Source organism: Lepisma saccharinum, chromosome 26, assembly GCF_977018435.1.
Source record: "Lepisma saccharinum chromosome 26, izLepSacc3.1, whole genome shotgun sequence".
Classification (NCBI taxonomy): Eukaryota; Metazoa; Arthropoda; class Insecta; order Zygentoma; family Lepismatidae; genus Lepisma; species Lepisma saccharinum.
Window position 1 is genome coordinate 53,924,966 of NC_139254.1, and position 24,426 is coordinate 53,949,391.

The 24,426-nt window shown below is 39.4% G+C and overlaps 1 protein-coding gene across 1 annotated transcript in view; it reads left to right on the plus strand.

Moving 5' to 3' along the window:
* LOC145979813 (para-nitrobenzyl esterase-like) overlaps positions 1-24,426 on the plus strand; it is a 120,387-nt gene that overhangs the window by 14,534 nt on the left and 81,427 nt on the right. Inside the window, exons 2-3 of the mRNA XM_083112831.1 lie at positions 6,242-6,484; positions 8,725-8,877. Coding sequence (XP_082968957.1) covers positions 6,290-6,484; positions 8,725-8,877 — 348 coding nt within the window. The 5' untranslated portion in view covers positions 6,242-6,289. The remainder of the gene's footprint in view (positions 1-6,241; positions 6,485-8,724; positions 8,878-24,426) is intronic.

Here is a 24,426-nt window from a genome sequence, read left to right on the forward strand (position 1 = left end):
AATAATAATAGGCATATGAAAACGTTCTGGAGGCACATAGAACGGTCGTCGTAAGATTCATTGGATTGAAAATATGTGCCCATTTCTCGATTGGGAAGCCGGGAAAAGCGAAGGAAACCACATCTGCGAGTACTTTAGTGCCTGAACTTAGCTTTTATAAGTTGTCGAAAACAATTGCTGTTTGATTTAGTCATAAATATGGAATAATCATGAATAGAGTAGAGTAAATACTTTTGTCGGTGGTAATTTAGGTAAATTTAGGTAAATTGTCAATAGTAATGTTCGTCTTTAATTACAACAGTAAATACAAAAATAATCACATAAATATACGAAAGAAAATATAAAGTTCCCCTGTGTGCGAGACTAGACGAGAGCAAGGCGTTACTTGTAATATACTTCGCACCCCGTTCCGCATCCCCAAATAGTACTAGCAATAACAGAGCGAGAACATTTCCAATTAGTAATAAAACTACTGTTCTTTACCAACAATTCACAAACAATTTATTTTAAAGCACTAATGCGAACGATTGCTTTCTCTATGTTTTAATTCTTCGCCGCCTTGTAATCATGGGGTCCCGGGTTCGATTCCAGGTGGAGGCACATAGTGGTTCGGATCCCACTTTAAACTGTAGGTCCAGTCCCAATTAGCCTTACTGTGCACAAAGTGGACTTAAAACACCAACTCAATCAATCAATTATGTTTTAATTAACTTTCCATGTAAATGAATTACGGATTTCCTTCTCTTTTACATAATGTTATTGGCTAGTTTTCCCTGATATGTTTTCACAGTTTTCAGTTATTTTTATTATATCAGAATATAAATTCTTAGAACGGTTTCCAAAGTGTGTTCTTTCGTTGCATACTGACCAAGATATATTTTTTCGTTATAATAATAATAATAATAATAATAATAATAATAATAATAATAATAATAACCCGTGGCTCGACAGCCCTTGAAGGGCCTAGGACGATCTCCCGACTGCCAGTCTTCCTCCCACAATCCTACCTAGAGGGGAGGGGATCTTCAACCGGTAATAAGGTGACGTGGGGTCAGCACGTCGTACCCCCAGCCGTTTAGAAGAGATTTCTGAGACCGGGTTACGCTACTCACTCGTAGCTCCCCAATTTCCTCACGATGGTGGGTTGCCACAGGTCCTATACATAGGCCGAGAACACAGAGACTGAACCCAGGCGGACCAGAACCCATGCCGTCCCGTAGTCGGTGTACAAAGCACAGTGCCTTATACCGCATGGCCACGGAGGAGGACATTTTTTCGTTATAACAGATATATAAAAATAAATCTGGAAGATTAACTGAAGCTCACGAGAGACAAATTGGCACACCATATTTTCCTGTATAAAATATCCAATGGTAACATCGGAAGCGATAGCCTTCTCGACGAAATTCACTTTCGAGTGCCGTCTCGCACAACAATAAACTCCCATCTTTTAACTTGCCAGAAGCCAAGATTATGCTTCATACAGAGTTCCTCCTTCCACAGACTATCAGCCAATATAATAATTTAGTAAACGAAATTGACATTTTGAAAATAAGGCACGTTTTAGAAGGCTGTTTTGTAAAAATGTATCAGTCACTTTAGAGCCTGTAATTTTAGTTATGTTTTTTTTTTCAATGTAAAATGGATGATGATATATTTGGAAATACAACAAACACGAAGATAACAACAATAAAGCCACGACGATAAGGAATGGAAAATGAAAAACTGTTCTGATTGTTTCAACGCACACTTACAAGCAAGAAACCTTGGAGAGCGTTGCATAAAGAAAGTGGTTCAGGATACGGAGAGCAGAAGGCATTTAACGTTTCTCTGTTATTGCGTAATTAACTCCGGGAAATTTTAAGATTCCATCCCACGGAAACACTATAGATCTTTAATAGACACGAGCCTTAAGCGTTGAGAGAACTGTCCTTGATAGTTTCAGTGGTAATGCATCCATCATAGTTCATTTTATTTATATTTTTGGTTATGCTTCATGCTCTTTTCTCACCAACAGGGTGTTTGTCATGTAAATCGGCAGTGGTGAATATTTTTACAATGGAAGCTATGAATGAACAAACTTCCTCAATTCCTTGAGTGGAATATTAACTGTTTCGCAGAAGCCCTTTAAGGTTCAAGGTCTGGCAAGCGGCTTCTCACTGTGTGACCCATAGCCAGAGTATCGACTGGTGTAGAAAGCCAGGGACCAAGTGAATAATGACTCACTCGAATTGCAAAGAACATGGCAAAGTTTGTTGTTTTGACACTCGGATTACAGACACTTCATAACACCTAGACTTACTAATAGCGGTAATTTTGATCGCACTATTTCAATGGACTGGTTAAGTAAGATAAAATCTATTTTTGAAACTTTTGAGTATTTGGTTCATTAGTATAGTTTTCTGCTACAAAGTTTTGATTTCACTTTTATAGAAGTCAAGAATCTTAGAAATTTGGATTTTTTAGAAGTGTTTCTTTCATCCTGAGGTGGCACTTAAGATGAATGAAAATACATTGAAATTACATTTACTTAAGCATGGTAGACGTTAGGTATAACTTGAATTATAACGCAAAAGGAGAAAAAACCTAAGAAAAGAACCCGCTAGCATAGTAAGCTTACTTCAAGCTTGAAACAAGCTTTTCATGTAAAGTGAACAAGCTTACTGCAGCATATAATGCCACCCTGTAAGCGTGCATTAAGCTTGACATGACAAGGTTCATGCTTAGCTTGTTAAAGCCAATTGGCAGCTTGATTCAAGCTTGCCATATCCAAATGGCTTTGACAAGCTACAAAAAAGCTGCTGACAACTTGCCACTAGCTTTCGTGCTATCAGGGAAATGGCATAGTCTCGTTCCAATTGATTTCAAAAGAACAATATGTAGAAAATGCTACTCAACATTTTAATAAGTAATGACGGCGGGCAAAAGGACAGGATATAGTAATTCTAGGTAGAATATAGAATCATCTCCCACCCTCAATTACTTCAAACTTCATTCTAAGATTTAAATCTACATGTAAACTACATTTCAGAAAAGCTTTCTAAAGGTGAAGTAAAGGAGTAGAGTATTTGATAACAAAAATATACCTAAATGGTCAATTTGGCCGTTTCTGTAGTTCTATAGTGCAGACAGTGTCTTTTACATAACCCCATAAGAAGAAATCCAGAGAGATTATGTCCGGAAATCGCGATGGACCAATCAGATGGCCACCGAGGGGTTATGTCCAGAGGGCTTATGTAAAAGAAACGATCTACATGTTTAAAGTTGGATCCTGACTTGTATGTGACTTTCGTGATCTCCACAAGAGAATTGAGAATTCCATCAACTCCATCACCCCTGACATACTAGTAACTTTAACGGCTTAAAGGAATTTATTAATAAAAATCCTAACTCTGTAAACACATCTCTATTAAATTACTATTAGTGCACATATGGGTTAAGATTGAGTATCGGCTAGACATTTTGAGGGTTACGAAAGGAGCCCACGTAGAAGTGGACTAAATTTAAAGAAAAAAAATAAATTTGATATCCGGGAGGTGTCATGTGGACACCCTGTATGCTTTAAGTCCACTTCATGCTAAGATAAACTAATCGGGTCTGGACCTATATAGCACCTACAATGAGCATAAAAACCAGGACCTCTTGGATTACAAGATGACATCGTTAGCCACGATACCCATATGAGTCATACATACACATTTATGTATGGGCCAAAGATTTTAAAAACTGATTCAACTGAATAAATATTATTGCACATATGTTTATGTCTTAGCATGTTTTATATGTGCTTACAACATTTCTCCATACCTTTTGGAAACATATGAAGTAACGATTACGTTAAAGAAGTATTGCCACTTGTAATTGAGTAATAATATTTCATTCATTTACGAGTTTGCTTGCAATATCTATTGGAAGAGAAACGGAAAGAATGAATACTAGGCAAGGGATTACTTACAAAAAAAATAATTAAAGTGCTCCCCTGTGCATAGCACCACGCCATGAAGGCGTATAGGGGTGTGTGGGAGTAACGCCCCACACTTTCATGATCTGGTTGTGAGTGGAAGTGATGTGATCAGCATCACGCCCCTGACCGCCTTTACCCCCCAGGGTTTCCCCCAGGTACCCATGTTATTCGACGCTGGGTGGGCGCCGGGGCCGCTTCCAACGTTAGAAAAGTTCCCGGATTTGAAACGGCCGGGGATCGAACCCGGGACCTTTAGCATGGTAGTCAGACGCGTTACCGACTGAGCCACCACTTACGAAAATCTTTTTGTGTTTTTGTATTTTTCTTCATTTTCTCTTATTATTATTATTATTATATGCTACTTACTAATTCATATTGTTCTTTCTCTTTACTGTGAAGGGCTTCCTCGATGACGTAGTGGCCTTGTAATCAATGGGTTCAGGTTCGATTTCCGGTGGAGGCAAATTGCACAGTGATCAGGATCCAACTTAAAACTGTATTTCCAGTCCCGATTAGCCTCTCTGTACATAAAGTGATCTTAAAAACAGAACTCAAAAATCTTTACCATGAAATAACATCAAGAAGTAAAGTGCTCCCCTGCGCTTTACACCACGGAATGAAGGGGTATAGGGGGTGTGGAGTTAGGGTCCCACACTTTCTTGATCACGGCCGAAGTTGCGGGTGATGTGATTAGCACCACGCCCCTGACCGCCTTTACCTCCCAGAGTTTCCTCCAGGTGTCCACTTTTTTGCGACACTGGGTGGGCACCAGAGCCGCTTTAACAGGTGCAAAAATTCCGGTTCTCCGCATGGTAATCAGTAGAGCTCGGAAGTTGAGGAAATATCCTTTTTTTTCTTAGTGTCCGAAGACGAGGCCCAACATAATATATGTTCATTTTGGGTCATTGTAGGCCAGAAAAAGGTGGGTTTTATTTGTCCTTTTTTGCCTTTTTCGGCGTTTTTTGGCTTATTGGTCCTTTTTTAGCCTTTTTATAGGTCTTAACGGTTTTTTTTGCAACTTCACCTTCTTTCAACTACGTTTTTACTGCCCATTCTCAATTCGAATCATCAGATCATCACATCACCTCTTAAACATCCTTTCTGTAGTAAAGAAATAAATAAATATATTTGAACCATCCCTGAAACGAGAGAAAAACATTTATGGACGACTGAAGCAGGTACGGTACAAGATCCATTAACCGTAAGCGTATTTACAAATCCTATAGTACTGCAGAACCTCCAGCGATATTTGGCTACTGATTGGCTGCCATTCCGGAAGTTGATGCAGCGTTCCTCAAAGTTAACGCTAGATGGCAGGGTTCAAATTAACAGTGTAGATTTCAGATATCCATCCCAACAAGATAAGAAACCCATTTAAAATAAGGTTCATTTTTTAGCAAAATTATTTAAATTAATGTTTTAGAAGACAGAAATCAGAACTCTTCTTGAAGTGAATGATTTTCCTATTTAAAGTCACATCAGTGCAAACTTTGTAACTACCAATGAGTATTGAGAATATTATGTATATCCAACGTATAGCATTTTAAACATTATATTTTATTATATATATTTCTTAACATAATTTCGACAAACTGTTTATAAACTTTATTACTATTAATATATAATCACAAGTCTAACTTTTCCATACTTTTGCTGTAAATGAAGAAACAAGGAACAATGGACAAGGAACAATGGACACGGAACATAAACACTTCCGGTTCACACAGCCAATAAGAAAGTGTTATATACCTCTGGTTCTGCAGCACTATAGGGTTTGTAAATACGCTAACCGTAACGTGTCTGGAAGGTCGCGCTGTAAGTGGCAACTTTATCTTGTTTTGAAGCTTTCAGCACGATGTATACGACCATATATAAATATATATTAAATATGTAATTGAAACTGAAGTTATTAATTAATTTGGATCACATTTATACGTCCTTTTTTTTGTTTTAAGGTCCCTTTTTTTATATTTTTAGGTCTTTTTATAGGTCTTCAACTTCCGAGCCCGAGTAATCAGACAATGAAATAACGTCGCTGTTAATATTCTATGTAACTTTCTCTGTGTTTGTATTATTGTGATCTTTTATTACTCCTGTATATTTTTTGTATTCTGATTTCTCCTCCTTTTTTCTCACTTTCTTACTGACAAGGGTTGCTGCAAGAGTGGCTAAATGACCATAATAAAAGAAAAACTATTATTATTATTATTATAAATATTTTATTTGCCTAAATATCCAAGTTATGAGTGAGGCAGTTAACAATTGTGCACTTTACAGGCCACCCAAGTGTCGGCGTGATGGTCGTCTGATCTGCCGCTTGAGGAAATGGGCCCCGCAACCTTCGCTGCTCTGCTCGCCATCCTGTCGCCCACCCTCGCCCAGGACTGGCCGTACGTCCAGATCCCTGGTCTGGGGGCCGTGCGGGGGAAGACGTCCATCTCGGCGAGGAAGCACCGGACGGTGTACGAGTTCAGGGGAATACCCTACGCAAAGTCCCCCAGCGGGGCAAGGAGGTTCCAGGTTGGTATCCAATCAATTCATGATAGTCCAAGGTCACTGGTGCTAGAATATTTAACCCTCAAAATCGCTTTGATCTCTACAATCAATTCGGCACTTTGGGAGCCGATTAGACCCTTATTCTGTAATTGGAGACTTTATCTCTGTTGGGGGGAAGTAATTAAAATTGGATAACATCTCGTCCAACATAGGGACATATGGAAACCTTGTGTATCTGTATCATATATACAGGTTGATTCTTTATGTAGTTTACAACTTCAATAAATTATAATTATTTATCGGAACCACATACAGACTTGGTTTATATGTCATTATGCAGCAAAACACTTCAAGTTTTGACTCACGTAGTGTGTAGTTGCGGAGTTGATCACATGCGGCGCCACCGGTCTATCGTTGAAAATGGCTTTCACTGGTGCGGAAAGAGCTAAGTGCGTGTTCTGGTTCGAAGAAACACTCCACTCGACTTTTTTTTTTTTGGGGGGGGGGTTGTGAAAGATAGGGTGTACACCCCTCCCCTACCTCATAATCTTCATAAACTTCAAGATCGCATCACAACAGCCATCGCTAATGTTACCCCTGAAATGCTGGTTAATGTTTGGCAGGAAATTGACTTTCGTTGGGATGTGTCCAGGATGACCAACGGTGCACACATTGCACCATAACAGATTTCTAATAAAAAACTTGAAGTGTTTTGCTGCATAATGACATATAAACCAAGTCTGTATGTGGTTCCAATCAATAATTATAAATTATTGAAGTTGTAAACTACATAAAGAATCACCCTGTATATACTATAAATGATTCATTCGATACAGATATGAATGAATCATGAAAATTACTGTTAACTCACCAAGTTTGCGTCGTGACACACCAGTTGGCAGCACGAGTGCAGTGCCTGTACAAAATGGCGACAAATTGAGAAATTCGCTTGGATTTAAGGAAAATGGATAGGTTCTTTAATGCATGTGGGTGTATGAAACATGAGGGTGACCCGATGATTCACAAGAAGTCACACCGGTACAACATGATTTCTTGTGATTCTTCTAACATCAATTTCATCAATTTATCATTCAGTGTAATAACAGATGAACATCTAGCATATTCCAAGACACAAAAACTCTTTTCTCGGTTTGGTTACATATTTGAAATATTTGCCAGAATTTTACATATTTGCTAACTTACTTTACATAAAGAAACATATTTCGGTATTTTTCCCTTTTTTGATTCTTTTACATATATTTTCGATCTTTTGAAACATGATGAAGAATATTTGTAGTTCATGTGATGTCATATTTCTAATCAATGAGATTCATGGTGCTTACGGTCCCCTAAAATTGACTGTAGAAAAAGAAAAAAAAACACGGGAACTGTTATTTATGGAAAGATGCTGGAGTTTCTCTCCCCTCCCCACATCTGGTTACATATTTTCATTTCGCTTATAGGTTTAGGCAAAGCACCTAGAAACTAGGCATCGTTGGACAAGAAAGCTACTTTCCTGTGTGTACGTAGCGAGTTACACAATATGTTCCCTTGCACAAAAAGTACAAAAGTAGCTATTTATTTTCATTCGATTGTTTTGTCTGTAGACGCTTTTTTTTACAATTTGTTTTGAAAGGTACAAAGAACTCTGTTACATATTTACATATTATACAATAATTTCCGATGTGAAAAGTAATTAATAGTTGACAAAATTGGTTTCTTAAATAAATACACGTTGCTGAGCTTTTCTGAGTTTATAAATTTGATAGAAATTTCAATTTGAACAACTTATGTCCTTAAAATTATGTTGAATGTGTTCAAATAAAATAAATATCTAGCATTTTCTTGAAACTGCTTGGATACTAGATTACTTTTAATATTACATATTCTTTGATAATACATATTTAGGTACATATTTTATCAATTATTGTTACATATTTATGTACATATTTTGTACTTTGATATTACATAAAAATGCGGCCTCTAATGATGAGGATGAATGATGATATAATGAAGGGAGACTAACATAGAACAACCATGCAAGGATTCGAACCTTGGACCTCTGGCGTCGCAACGAGTTGTACTATTATGAAGATATGTATTTACATGTATATTCCTTACTTGTTTATTTTGTCAGATAAAGAGAAAGATGATAACTTTTCTTAGCGAAGTTCATATGTGAGTAACAAAAAATTACAATGTTTGTTTTTAAGTCAGAGTTTTTAAAATATTGATGATTACTAAACAAATTAATCATTCCCCAGCCCCCGGAAGAGGCCGACCCCTGGTTCGAGATCCGCGACGCCAGGCGGCAGGGCAACTGGTGCCCCCAGGAGGATGACGAGGTGGTCTACGGGCTACAGTTCTTGCAGAGGGACATCGAGGACTGCCTCAACCTCAATGTGTTCACGACCACGGTGAGTGTCTAACATGACCGATAGTTTCAACTAGGGATGTGCGGGACGGAAATTTTTGGGTCGGGACGGGAATTTTTTTTAAAATCCCGACATTCGAGACGAGAAAAATTCGCAATTTCACGACAAAGTCGGGAAATTTTCGGGACGCGAAATGTTCGAAATTTCCCGAAGCTCTTGTAATCTCGAATTCCACACGTCATTTTCACCTTAAGTGTTTGTTTTCGCATTTCTGGTACAGAAACTAACAATTTCCGATAAGTTACAGACATTTGCAATAAACCGCGTTGAGAGTGTCACGAAAACTGTCGATTCCATTCGCACACAGCCTGAATGTTAAACAACCCGAGAAACACTAACGTTGTGCGGGATTGCATAGAGTCACGGATGTCTGTCTGTGCGGAATTTAATATCGGTGGTTCTCGATTATTTATACAGTCACCCCTTCCCACCCCACCCCTAGGGGTGCCAGGGGTGTCTTACCCCAAAAATATTATTTTCAGATTGCAAGTGATACGTGTACCTAGTTTGGTTGAAATTGTTCCAGGCGTCCGAGAGTCATGCCGGAACAAACAAATATACACACCCACACACATACATCCATTTATATGTACAGGGTGTTTCGTAAGTTCGTTTACAACGCTTGGGAGGTGATTGTACGAGTGAAAATAAGGTGGAAAGTTCATGTAACGAAATTCCGGAAACGGCTTTGTTGCCGAGTTATTGACGTTTGAAAACGTGGGAAAATGATTTTCCGAAGTGAATAATAGCAAAACGGGGGGAGAGAAGTCGTCGGTGTTGGGCGGTCCACTAAGAAATTGGGTACGCTCTTGTCAAAAAATCACGCGGCAATGTTGTGCAATGTCGGCGCAAGGGATTCCCCAATGACAGGAGTGGGGTTGGTGTGCGTTCTGCGTGAACTGGTATCGACGAAAATTGGCATGTGTTGAATAGCACCAGAAAACAAAGAAAATTTCCTGAGCGAAGGGTACCATGACGTAAAAACGAAAAAAATGAACTGTCATAGGTTGCATACCCTGAAGGGCAGATGGGTGTCCGTGTGATCTGACGTTAAGTACTTCATTTCCCGCTAGGGGCGCCAACCGTGTAGGTTTCCTCATGAAGGAGCGCACGTGTCTGTGCCATTCGTGTTCAGGTGCTGTGCCAGCAGCAGGTAGTTAAACATTAACGGTTGAATGGAAAGACGTGAGGTTCTTGGACAGTAGTGTTGGGCAAGCATTTGACCTAGCAGTGTTACGTGTTAACTCTTAGCCACAGTCTATCGTGTTCTGGGAAGTGTACTAGCGTTAACGGCCATAAACACTTGTAGCCCGGTGTAAGGGATGGCTGCATACACGTCCCAAGAGCTGTCGGACATGCATCTGATTTATGGGGAGGCTGGAAGTAATAGCCGTGCTGCAAGGCGTCTGTATGGGGCACGTTTCCAAATAGGGTGTTACCATCGCACACCTTATTTCAAACTGTAGACACTCGACTTCGGGAAACAGGATCAGTGTTGCCACCTCGTCGAGAAGTTGGACGACCGCGAAGTGTGCGAACACGACGGTTTGTGGAAGATGTGCTAACTGAATTGATGGATCATCCAGGCACCAGTACGCGCGCACTAGCCCACGAACGAAACACCTCCCATGTGAATGTGTGGCGAGTCCTGGCAGAAGAGGGAATGCACCCGTACAAATTGAAGAAAGTGCAAGACCTTTTACCTCGGGACTTTGGCCCACGTGACGAATTTTGCCAATGGTTTGTTCATCAAATTGAAACTATCCCCAATTTTCAGAATACGGTACTATGGACTGATGAAGCTATCTTCACGAAAATTGGTGTGTTCAATAGTAAAAACAGTCATGTGTGGGAACATGAAAATCCACATGCACTGCTAGTGGCACATCATCAGCACAGATTTGCAGTGAATGTGTGGTGCGGGATACTGCATGACCATTTGATTGGACTGTACATTCTCCCTGTTCGCCTATGTGGACCCACTTATCAAGCATTTCTCAGTGAGGTTTTGCCTGAACTACTAGAGGACGTGCCCTTGGCACTGAGACAAAGACTGTGGTTTCAACATGACGGTGCAACCTCAAATTTCGATCGGAATGTGCGCCATTTCCTCAATACCGTATTCCACAACCAGTGCATTGGCAAGGGAGGGCCTGTGCCATGACCACTCCATCGCCTGATATTACGCCCCTGGATTTCTTCCTCTGGGGAGAGATGAAACGCCTCGTTTACGAAACACCTGTCGGGTCAGCCGAGAACCTCGTTGCCCGTATCAATGTAGCTGCAGCATCGATAGCAGAAACGCCGAGGTTGTTGGGTCGCACTAGACAATCCTTGATTCTCCGTTGTCGCCTCTGCTTGGAAGTACATGGTGGACACTTTGAAAACCGTCTGTGATGAGGTTCCCTTCACATCTCCATTAAGCATACTGTGTGCCCTTCAGGGTATGCAACCTATGATAGTTAATTTTTTTCGTTTTTACGTCATGGTGCCCTTCGCTCAGGAAATTTTCTTTGTTTTTTGATGCTATTCAATACATGCCAATTTTCGTCGATACCAGCTCACGCAGAACGCACACCAACCCCACTCCCGTCAACATCTTCTTTCGCGTCCTTTGGGGAATCCCTTGCGCCGACATTGCACTACATTGCCGCGTGATTTTTTGACAAGAGCGTACCCAATTTCTTAGTGGACCGCCCAACACCGACGACTTCTCTCCACCCGTCTTGCCATTATTCACTTCGGAAAATCATTTTCCCACGTTTTCAATCGTCAATAACTCGGCAACAAAGCCGTTTCCGGAATTTCGTTACATGCACTTTCCACCTTATTTTCACTCGTACAATCACCTTTCAAGCATTGTAAACGAACTTACGAAACACCCTATATATACGTATATATATAAGAAGATTACACTTGATGAAGATAGTTTCATTTTGCCCCTTATGTAAATGTATAGAGGTGGTTTGTTTTGATTTGGTTTATTTTACTTCGCTTTTCTGCTACTTTTGGCTAATCACGAAGATGAGGATGAGTGATGATATGATTAAATTCATTAAGGAACAAACCAAAAAAGGAACACCAATGCCCAGGGATCGAATGTGGGACCCCTGGAGTCGTTGCGTGCTGTGCTACCCACTACGCCACGGAGGCCTGCAGAGGTGGTTGGATATTTATAAACCGGCACCGGAAAGATACATTCTAGAACTAACTCATTTAAAGATACCGGAAGACAAGACTTGATTTTAGATACTGACATGAAATCTAGAACAAATTTTGCTGTTTAGACTACAGACAGACCAAGATTGAAACGTTCCTCATTGATGAGAATAGATAGGGTCTTCTCCCAATTGTTTAGCATCCATGTTGGGAGATGATGACAGGTTTTAAGAAATGTTTCTAGATTTCTTCTTAAAGCGGGCCTCTTACACTGTTTCTGAGGAAGTTTTTACACCTTTTTAATGTGTTTTGTATGTTTTGTGAAAGTCCTTCTATAACCTTTCATACTTTCAGCCTTGCTCAAGGAGCCCTCTACCTAGCCTTTTTAACTTTAAGGTAAGGGGTTTACATAAGGGGATTTTCCCCCTTATTCCTTGAAGGATGCAAAATGCCCATACGTGCCAGTGCACCCTAACATTTTAACTTATCATCAACTTCACGTCTTGGTACCACCGGAGAATCGACCAAATAATAAAAAAAAATGTGTAAATGTATTACAGAAATTCCATATTTAATTTCAGTTGAAGTGTATTACCATCTCCGAGCGTTGTTCTTAATCACCACCAGTGATGTGCGTCTACGCGTAAACAACCGTAGTCTACATTCTACACGTAGATGACGTAATCTATGTAAACAACATGGCGAAAGGTGATAACTTAGCAAAGGGCACCGTGGAAGTAAAACAAAATTATACTGCGTATCAGTTGCTGATGTTTGAGGAGAACTTTTCATACGCTCCCTTCCAAATTCGAACAATTTCTCACCTAGGAAGATACCTAATATAGGAAATATTCTAGTGTTTTATGTGAAAAAGACCACTCTTGCCTGACCACTGCCATCTGTTGTTGGTTTTTGCATACTATTTATCTGCTTCCATAGTTGATAATACAAGAGAACATAAATTTTGTTGTAAATAGGATTCTTTTCATTTCGTTAGGAACCAATATAGTTGAAAATGTCACTTTCTGTTCATGAAACCATTGAAAATGCACTTTAGATTGTCTACGTAGTTTATGTAAACTACAACCCAATGTAACCTACACGTAGATTACGTGTAGACAACGCATGTAGACGTAAACTTATAGTCTACGGCACATCACTGATCACCACACATACAATTTAGAGATTTTTCTCAGTTTGTGTCGATCTTCTGCTGTTTGTGACCAATCGCTTTCTTGATTGGTCAGAAGCTACGAAAACAGAGATGGGATAGGATCATGGGAGTATTATACTGATAATAATAATAACCCTTAGCGCAACAGACCGTGAGAGCCAGGGCGTACCTACCGACTGCCGGCCTCACTCTCACCTGCCGAGGTGGGAGATCATCCAACCAGTCACTGGGTGACGTGTGGTCAGCACGACGAACCCCCAGTCGTTGTGATAGATTTTCACGACCTGGTTACGCTACTAATTCGTAGCTCTCCAATTTCCTCGCGATGATGGGTGGCGGACACAGGCCGAAATCTCAGGGGGAAAGTTGTTACGCTTCCCCCAGGATATTCGAACCTGTGACGTCTGGTAACCGGAGCCCAAAGCATTGCACCTTAGACCGGACGATCACGGTGCGGGACATAATAATGATAACAACATATAAATAGGAAATCCCTTCCTTATACATTACAGAATTCATAAAATATCTCTTGAAGCAAAAAGGAAAGTAGTAAGAAGTGCAATCATACAGAAGAAACACCAGATATACAGTCTAGGATGTCCGAGGAAACAGAAGTGCAGGATTAAGCACATAACGTTAATTATTAATTATGAAAACATAATTTAGAGAACCGAAACAGAGGCAGAAGCTGAAATTCGCCAAAATCAAATTGGAGTTATAAAGAAAGGGACTGGAATTCAAATGTTATTGACTGAGAAGAATGGAGAGAGATCTTCAAAATAAGAAGTCAAGTAAATAGAATTAGAATATAGGTGGACTTCCTCTCTCTCCCCTTGTTTCTCTCTCTCTCTCTCTCTCTCTCTCTCTCTCTCTCTCTCTCTCTCTCTCTCTCTCTCTCTCTCTCTCTCTCTCTCTCTATATATATATATATATATATATATATATATATATATATATATATATGTAAATAATGCAAAACTACGCTATGCACATTGCAGCATGTAAAGGATCCCACACATTCACAACTTGGGCCATTTGTTGAAGTGATGCGATCAGCACCACGCTTTGGCCGTCTTTACCTCCAAGTGTTGCCCTCAAGTAGCCGATCCATGGAAAGATATTGCTGGAAAAATTCGCATCTGAAATCAACCACCCGGAAATTGAATATGCCCTGCAGACTGGGCTACTTCGGCTCATCCTCTCTCTCTCTCTCTCGTATGTGTGTGTGTGTGTGTAAAACATGATCTGGGCATCATTCCATTATATGGGTTTCCACAACGGTTTATTTTGGAAAATACATACAAAGTAACTAGTTGCAGTTGCTTAAAATAGTTGATGTTACAACCACTGTGCGAATTTTTGCTGGGGGGGGGGGTTTACCACTCAGTGGCGTATTTGCGATTTCATTAAGGGGAGGTAAGCACATTTGCATGTGTTACCGATTAGTAAACTTAACTATTTCCTTACTGTTCTAGGTACCTTAAAACATTGGTTCTAACCAAGGTCATTAAATCTTATGATAGCATTTACATGCAATTTTGAAACACTTACTATAGTTACATATTTAAAAAAACAAAAAACAAAAAACACTCATGCACAAGAAGAGCTATCGAACTGATAACGCCGAAAACTTGACCAAATTACTATTGTCAAGTTCAAACCTTATGTCCATGTAACCTGTCTCCAAGTTTCATGTAAACACTTTAATACAAATGTAAAATATCAAAATTTCAACACTATGCCATCACAGCCTGCTGGAATGCGATGAGTTCTCTGATGTCTTGGCTTCGTGACGTTAGTCAGTTTCAGAATTGTGTCCTTCTTTAACCCAAAAGGCTGCATACTACTTTTCGACACACTATCATAACTGGACCATTAATGGACACGAATCAATTTTCTTGCATAGTTAAGAAATGATATGCCTTCAATTCCATTTTCTTTGAGAGGAATAAAATCATCACTGGCAGGGATAAAAATAATTTTATTTTGCCGGAGATATTTCTTTTTGTCAGGGGGAAATCCCAGGCATACCCACATTAATTCGCAAACTGGTTACTGGTTCCCTAATTACTTAATAAAATCATGTTCCATGTATAAGTACAGTATACTCTTGAAAAAGATAATGACAAAGCATTGAGAAATGTGGCACGATGTATTTAGTGTTGTATTATGCGTACAACATGTAGTCATCTCCGCCTATCTTTCTAATTACCATACAAACAGTCGACCTTCAGAGCCAACCGTAAGATTAACATACACAAGCATTAAGCACCGGCTTCCTAAGAAGGAAACAGATTTTAAGCTCTCTCTGTGGGAACCAGGGGATTGCTCATTGACGAATCACCAACTGTTTTACAGAAGAACGCAATTAAATCGCGAATCTGTTTTAGCGGTAGGAATAAAACATGTCTGCTCACGAACCAGATAAAAATCTCCAACAAGGTTCACTTTTAGGTTACACACAATAAAGGAATCAGGAAGCTTTTCGCTCGAAGCCGGATGCGAGTCGTTGTGCTCGCTCAAGGGTGTTGTACAATTAGCATCTGAAACAACGCTTGCCAGGTAGCGATTTGCATGTGTTAAAAGTTTCCTGGGAAAGTATTTTATCAAGTTAATATATACCTTTAAAATTTATTGCTCTTTTAAGAAAAGAAATAAAGGAATTCAGTTTCGATCCAGAAATTGTGAGGAAAAAGATGGTTATTACCAGTGATGTGCCGTAGACTATAAGTTTACGTCTACATGCGTTGTCTACACGTAATCTAGGCGTAGATTACATTGGGTTGTAGTTTACATATACTACGTAGACAATCTAAAGTGCATTAAACTTAATTTTCAAGGGTTTCATGAAAGGAAAGTGACATTTTCAACTGTATTGGTTCCTAACGAAATGAAAAGAATCCTATTTACAAAAAAAATTCTCTTCTCTTCTACTATCAACTATGGAGGAAGATAAATAGTATGCAAAAAACCACAACAGATGGCAGTCGTGAGGCAAGAGTGGTCTTTTCCCATAAAACACTAGAATGTTTTCTATATTAGGTATCTTCCTAGGTGAGAAATTGTTCGAATTTGTAAGAAAAAGTATGAAAAGTTCTTCTTACACATCAGCAACTGATACGCAGTATAATTTTATTTTAATTCCATGGCGCCCTTTGCTAAGTTATGACCTTTTGCCATGTTGTTTACATAGAATACGTAATATACTTGTATAAAATAGTCTACGTGTAGAATGTAGACTATCGTTGTTTACGCGTAGATAGCATAGCAACATTGCTTTTTGCTATTCATGCAAAGTGAACAAGCATGCTGCAAACATATAATGGCAAGCTGTAAGCTTGCATCAGGCTTGCATCAAGTCAACTAGTTAAAGTTGCAGCAAGCTTGACATGCCAATTTTGCAACGAGCTTGTTACAGACAGCTGCAGGCTTGATATAAGCCTGTCAAGGCCAACTGTAAGCTTGATTCAAGCTTGAGATATCCAACTGACTTAACAAGCTATAAGCAAGCTACATGCAAGCTTGCCACAAGATTTCGTGCTATCTGGGATAAAACAAATAAATGGAATTTAATGTACACTGGTGTCCAAAAATTAAGGATTATTACTGATGTGATATAAATGCAACATCTGCCAAAGACCTTAATAGAAGCATCCCTTTTACCCTGTTTGACAAAGGGCTGTGGTTTCACCTCACTTTCCGATAAGGTAGCGCTCCAAAGCGGATCTTGGTTTAAAGGTGAGTGAGGTGCAAGTCACACCCTTGAAAGTCGAAACGGGAAGTCCAACCGGTCAGTCGACTACCCCTGGAAATTATCAGAAATAATTCAGTCAGTCAGTTTTCGAACAGAAGAACCAGAGTGGAAACTGCCTTAGATCGAAAACAATGAATCTAAAATAGAGAAACCAGGTTAGGTTTTTATATTCTATCAATTAAACCAAAGAATAAATGGTTCTGCAGTTTTCAAAATTCCAAAAAGTAGAGTTTTATGTGCAAGGTCTAACAACAAAACTTCATTACTAAAATATTCCCTAAATTTATTTTTCTTCTTGGACATGGTATGTAAAAGTAAACAAGGAAGTAGTAATATGCATTTCAGTACACCAACTGTATGATGTGTGAAAAGATGATGATGATAATAATAATATAACAAAAGTTAAAGTTTTGCTGTATAATCACTCATTTGGTGGATAGAGTAGAAGTCTGTTCCCAAGCATATAATAACAGAATAACATTTCTTTGTTTAATTAGTTTATAATAGTTATTATTGTATAATCATAATCATAACCGTGATAATAATAATTATTATTTCTACTATTTAAGTACACACAGCAGAACCTTTAGTTCCAGAACCTAACTTGACTGAAGTTAAAGATGCTATTAAACGGCTAAAGAATAACAAAGCACCTGGCATTGATTTAATACCAGCTGAGTTAATTAAATATGGTGGAAATTCATTAATATGTCAAATTCATAAATTAATCTGTTTAATATGGAATAAAGAAGAAATCCCTCAACAGTGGAAAGAATCCATAATTGTTCCTGTGTTTAAAAAAGGTGATAAAATGAACTGCAATAATTACCGTGGAATTTCTCTACTCTCAACAACATACAAAATATTATCTAATATTCTTTTAACAAGACTAACCCCATACGCTAATGAAATTATAGGTGATTATCAATGTGGATTTAAACGTAACAGATCAACTACAGATCAAATTTTTCACATCAGACAGACACTTGAAAAAAAGTGGGAACATAATCAAAATGTCCATCAGCTATTCATTGATTTCAAAAAAGCATATGATTCGGTCAAAAGAGATAAATTATATAATATATTAGTAGAGTTTGGAATACCTAAGAAGCTTGTTAGTATGATAAAAATATGCACCAGTGAAACAGAAAGTAAAATTCGTGTGGGTAATAATATGTCTGACAAATTTACAATTCATGATGGGTTAAAACAAGGAGATGCATTATCTCCATTGCTCTTTAATTTTGCCTTAGAATATGCTGTAAGGAAGGTAAAAGAAACTAACGAAGGATTAAAATTAAATGGTGTGACTCAGTTGTTAGCATATGCAGATGATGTAGACTTACTGGGGGATGATGTGAATACAATTAAGAATAATGCTAAAATATTTTTCAAAACTGCTAAAGAGATAGGTTTGGAAGTTAACAAAGAGAAAACTAAATATATGCTTACAGGTCGAAACCAAGTGTTAGGTAATAATCAAAATCTAATTATTGATAACAACTCGTTTGAACCAGTTTCCAAATTCAAATACTTAGGAGTAATATTAACAAATGAAAATTATATTAAAGAGGAAATAAAAAGTAGGCTTAATTCAGGAAATGCATGTTACTTCTCTCTTCAAAAACTTTTGTCTTCTCGTTTAATATCTAAGAAACTAAAAGTTAAGATATACAAAACAGTAATTTTGCCTGTAGTATTATATGGGTGTGAAACTTGGTCCCTTACATTGAAAGAGGAACATAAATTGAGAGTATTTGAAAATAAGATCCTTAGGAAAATATTTGGACCTAAAAGGGATGAGGAGACAGGTGAGTGGAGAAGGTTACATAATTTAGAACTACATAATTTGTATTCATGTCCAGATATTATTAGAATAATTAAATCAAGAAGACTTAGGTGGGCAGGCCATGTGGCACGAATGGGAGAGGAAAGAGGAGTTTACAGGATTCTTGTTGGGAAACCAGATGGTAAGAGACCTGTAGGAAGGCCAAGACGAAGATGGAGGGACAACGTTGAGATGGACCTAAAGGAAATCGGTAGGGATGGAAAAGAGTATATAGATCTTGCTCAAGATAGGGACAGATGGAAGGCCTGTGTTGCTGCAGCCATGAACCTTCGGGTTTAAGAAGGCTAGAGAGTTAGTTAGTTACTATTTAAGTTTAATTAATGGCGTGACCGGGCCAAAAAAATTTCTGGCGACGCCTATGGTTAGATCCTTGTCACGTTTTGTTGTTTGTGGACACGATACTGCTTGTTCCCTTTAGAATATGGTTCAGTTTTATGAGGGGTAGGATCATCATGCAACATTAGGCTAGATATTTGTGTCGGAGGACCAGGTTGTTCCACAGAGTGTCGAAACCTGCAACAGCACAAGAAGATCGAGTTTTGGCTCTAACTGCGAAACGGCAATGACGGAGTACATGAGCTTTACACGGTTACATGATCGAGGGTTGTATGCCTGTAAGCCTGCAGTATGCATTCCAATGACCGCTGCCCAGAAACGAACTCGTCTAGCCTGGTGCACGGAACATGTTGTTTGGACAGAGGAACTTCGTTGCTGTGTTATCTTTTCAGACGAGTCCAGGCTTAGTCTGCAGAATGATTCACGACTACTTCAACTGGAGAGAACCTGATAGTCACCACAATACTGCCGGCATCATGAACAGTGACCATTATGGAGATGATGGTGTCAGAGTGTGGGTACATTTGTCCATGTGTTCGAAGGAGGAACAGCTCGAACATGTCGGGAGGTCATTCTACAAGAATACCTTCGATTGTTCAGGGGTACAGTGGGACCAGACTTGTCGTTTACACATAATGTTGCACACCCACATAGAGCTACCTTCGTGGATTTAACGTGGAAACAGATGCTTGGAGTGACCAGGCCATTCGCCTGATTTAAATCTCTTGATCACAGGTGGGACGTACTTGATGACGTATTGGGGAACATCAGCTACTTCCCCGGACTCTTCAAGAGCTCAGGACTTCATTGGTGGAAGAGTGGAATTCCGTACGACAAGAACAGCTGGGCACACTTGTGAAGATGAATGTTGTACTCCCTGCGCTGCTGTTCAGGGTCATCACACAGCTTATTTAACATTTTGGTACTACGGAAACTCTGTAATGTGGTGTTAATTGTTGCTTAACTCAAGGCCTTTGTTTCTGTCCATTGTTACCAGCAGGGTTAACATCATGACGAAATGTTGCGTGATAGGATAAAAATAGCAGTAAGGATGACTAAAAACCCCAAAGGATGTGCGGTGTGAGTCAATAGCAAGCACAACAACAACGATAGCTTTGGTGTGTTTATCTACGCTTTCGGAATAGCTTGGTTGCGCTTAGAATAAAGCGCTGCGAATACAATTATCATTGCATTTTTGACACCAGTGTATTTGGAATATATTTTGAATGGCTGTTGTAAATATTCATAATTTTCGTGAAAATTTTGGGTGTAAAGGGTTACCTTCCACATAGTACAATCAATTGTCAACATTACTTCCACGTAGTAAAAAAAAAAGTCCACGCGTTCATTATATTCCCATCATGAAACTTAACACTGGCAACACTAGTCAACAATAGCCAAACCGCTCCCGATAAGCGCGTGCACTCAGACGTCGTTGCCACATTTTATTTACATTTCTTATAGTTGCAAGACAGAGCAGGCGGGTGCGTGTGCCTCTCGTTATTTTTGCGTCACGTACGAGGTTGATATTGATATTGTTAACTAGTTGTGTTGTGTTATTTCTTTGTTGTGTTATGGTGCTGTGTTGTTGCTTTCAGTGGTGAAGCGTCCTATGAGGCCAGGAGGCCGGACCTACCCACGCCATTACTCTTTCAAAGGTGTATTTACTTATTTCGTCAAAACATATGTAATGCAATGCAAAAGTTTGGATTTTCATTTATGATAATTACAAAAAAATTCTAACCCTGTCCAGTATACGAACTTTCCACGGAGTGAGGCACATTTGCTGGGGCCTCTTCTCTTCACATTCCGTCCTATATGCGGGAAGCCTAATCTTACGAGTACTGTACGTATGCTTATAACGTGCTCCTGAGGCCGGCCTCGCGGTGTTACCCACTAGGACGAACAGAATATCAGCAACACTGCATTTCCGCCAGGGTTGGAAATTTGTGGTGTACCAGCTTTTTTTTAAATAAACATTAGCCTGTGTTCGTGCAGAGAGATTTCTATTTCATTGTACATTCTCCATATTTTGTACGAAACTTAGGTTTTCCTTCCTTTCATCGACAAGTGTATGTGAAATTGAAAATTACGGAGTACTGTAGTTCTGACCTCGTTTTCTGGTCAGAGTGCTGATGGTCTTGTCGATTTACCCAACACCGTAGCGTAAACAGAAAGTCTAAAGAACTTATTGTATTTGTGAAGTAAGTCTTCATACCAAATTATGTAAATTAAAATGCTAGTTACGCCTTATATTTACAAAGTAGTTTTACTTTCACTGGAAATACAAGTAGAATAATTACGTGAACGGGGATTCTCTCGCTTGTTTCCTCTCTCTGAAAACTTTCCTCCTGCTCAGGACGCTACAAGGGAGCGTGGCTCGGAGCGCGAGGTTCGTGGCGGTAGAGCTTTGTTTGTGATTCATATCGTGTGCAGCGATCAGATTTATGCAAGAAAGTGCTGGACTAAAATGCAAGAACAATTGAGTTCTTAATCGAGTGAAGATGTAATCATCGGTAAGGTAGGACCCACTTTTGGTCTTTCATGTTTCCTTCTTATAACAATAATTTCTAAAATGTTTTCAACTGTATTTTCCTTTACAAGTAGCAATGGCAAGTGACAGCAAAATTTAAAAAAAATTAAAAGTTGTTTAAACGAGACATTTTTTTATGCAGCCGACACAAGCGAAGAGGTAGGCAGTTTCGTTTATCCTGAAGGAATAACAAGAGAAGAGGGCTGGCAATGAGAGTACAATGCAAGGGAAGACTTTTCTTGGGTTTAGGACAAAGAGTGTTATGGGGTTATTGCGGGGGCCATGTCTATCTCAGGTTTAGCGGAAAAGCCAGTGTTGTCACTTTTGTTTGGCAGAAAAGAGCTAAATTGCGCCTGAAATTGGGATTCTATTCTCTCGAGCAACTATAATTATTATAACATGTTTATATGTTACATTATTACATAGTAACCTTTCGTGTTGCCATCATAGAAGGGTCCCAAACAAGGATGCTATGTTCTATTATCACGAAAGGTGGGTAGAACAAACTAGGATGCGAAGTATTCACACTGAATGAGATAGATCACTTTTACCTATGTTTTTTCTTGAAAGCCCCGTAGTGGTCATCCTAATACGTTACGAAGCCAGGTGACCTAATTGTGGTCATGTCAATGTTTCCTGATCCTCTTTAATTCATTTTCCATACATTCTCATCGTCACGATTAACATAGAGCAGAACAAATGAGACGAAAATATCCAAAATTTAAATTATGTTTACTTGCGCATACAGGTGGCCGCGGTGGCTCAATCGGTAACGCGTCTGACTACCATGCTCAATGTCCCGGGTTCGATCCCTGGCCGATTCAAATCCAGGAACTTTTCTAACGTTGGAAGCGGCTCCGGCGCCCACCCAGCGTCGAATGACATGGGTACCTGGGGGAAACCCTGGGGGGTAAAGGCGGTCAGGGGCGAGATGCTGATCACATCACCCCCACTCACGACCGGATCAAGAAAGTGTGGGGCGTTACCCCCACACCCCTATACGCCTTCATGGCGTGGTGCTAAACACAGGGGAGCACTTTACCTTTTTTTTTTTTTTTGCACATACAGGTGTCAGAAATTCATTTATCTAGAAAGCCAAGACTGGAATTAACTACAACCATTCCTCTAGTTAGACAACAGATAACAATGCTGTTTTCCTCGGTGCGAGGAAGTCTTGCTAAAAAAAACTAAGTTGGCAACAGTAGAACGTACCAAACTGACAGTCGCTGAAAGTGCGGAATTCTGTCGTCTGCTCACGGCACAAACGTCATACTGACCCGAAAATTATGGGGTTCTTCTAGCCCTTTTCACCTCATTGAAAAATAAATAAATACATTTAGAAAAAAGTGATGAAGAATTGACAACAGGGCTTGAGCACTATTCGTTGGATTTTCGCGATGTCTCATGATTGGTAGTTCTTTCTGGAGGTGCGTGCATAAATCAGGGGTTGAAAAAATACAAACAAAAAAAGAAAACGAAATGAACAAAAATCTAGATCGATGACATCTGGTGGGCGGGAGGAGAACGTGTAAGACATCATTATCGTACTGATGGCCGGTAACAACACTTTTGAAAACGTCACCCCACTGGCAAGTAAAAAAGCGGCCTGGAGAGACATTGAACCACTCTCCATGACATAGCCCCCGTCCCTTTCGTTTTACAGATTTAAGCAAGTAAAGGATATTATCGCACTTTTGTGCCTACCCTGCTAGCAACTCTACGCTTCGCCACTGGTTGCTTTGTTATAGTGTTGTGCTTTTAGTTTTTTTTATTAGACTTTGGTTTTGTTATTAGCATGTGGAGACCGTGGGCTACAAACCAGGATCCTTTAGCAAACGTTGTTGGGCAGGAGAATTTAACTGACGAAAGTGAAAGTGAAGATAAGGTTTTCAGTGTAAATTTGAGGATTTATAATGTGCCTCTTTCCTGTCTTTATTAATATTGCCCTCTTTAATCTTTATCTGTATTTCTTTTCTCTTTCCAAATTTGTTTGTTTCTCTTTCTTTTCTCTTTACCCTTTCCTTCTGCTTTTTCTCTTTATCTCTTCTTCAATTTGGCAACATCGCTTTCCTACTCCAGTTTGCTTCTACTTCAAGAGAAAATCGCCCGGTTGGGTGTTTCTTTTAACAAAGAGCACTGCTTCCTTTGTTAAGCGCTGGGGATATAATGAACGCGCGGACTTTACATCCTGGACTGCATTTTGCAGACTAACGAGGCTCTGGCGTTTGACCCTATGGCCAGTATAATTCTATGTGCTGTCCTGTTTTTGTCCTTATGTGTGCTGAGTGCCCCTTTACAGCCTAAGCTTTTAATGGAAGTCAGAATATTTTAGTAATTCTGGTTTCACCAGGATTCGAACCCAAGTCTCAGTCTTGCCATTGCTTTACCAAATTTTCGTAGTCGTTCTTTCTATTTTCTTCTCTTATATTGTCACTTGTACTCTTCAAAGGAACAGACAAATACAAACATCTATGTTTTGAAGAATATTCGAACCTGGGACCCCTGTCGTCGTAGCGTTGGTCAGAACATTCCGCCATGGACGACCAGAGATACTTTCACCATATTTTTCGCTTCCTCTGTTAGACCATTGTGAAACTGTCTTCGTCAGTGATACCGCAATGCTGGATTTGAAACACTGATGGCGCTGACAGTGCCTGGTATCTCCAATTTTGTTTAGAAGTAGCTAATACCATTGGACTACTACGGATTAAATCATCGATATTCTT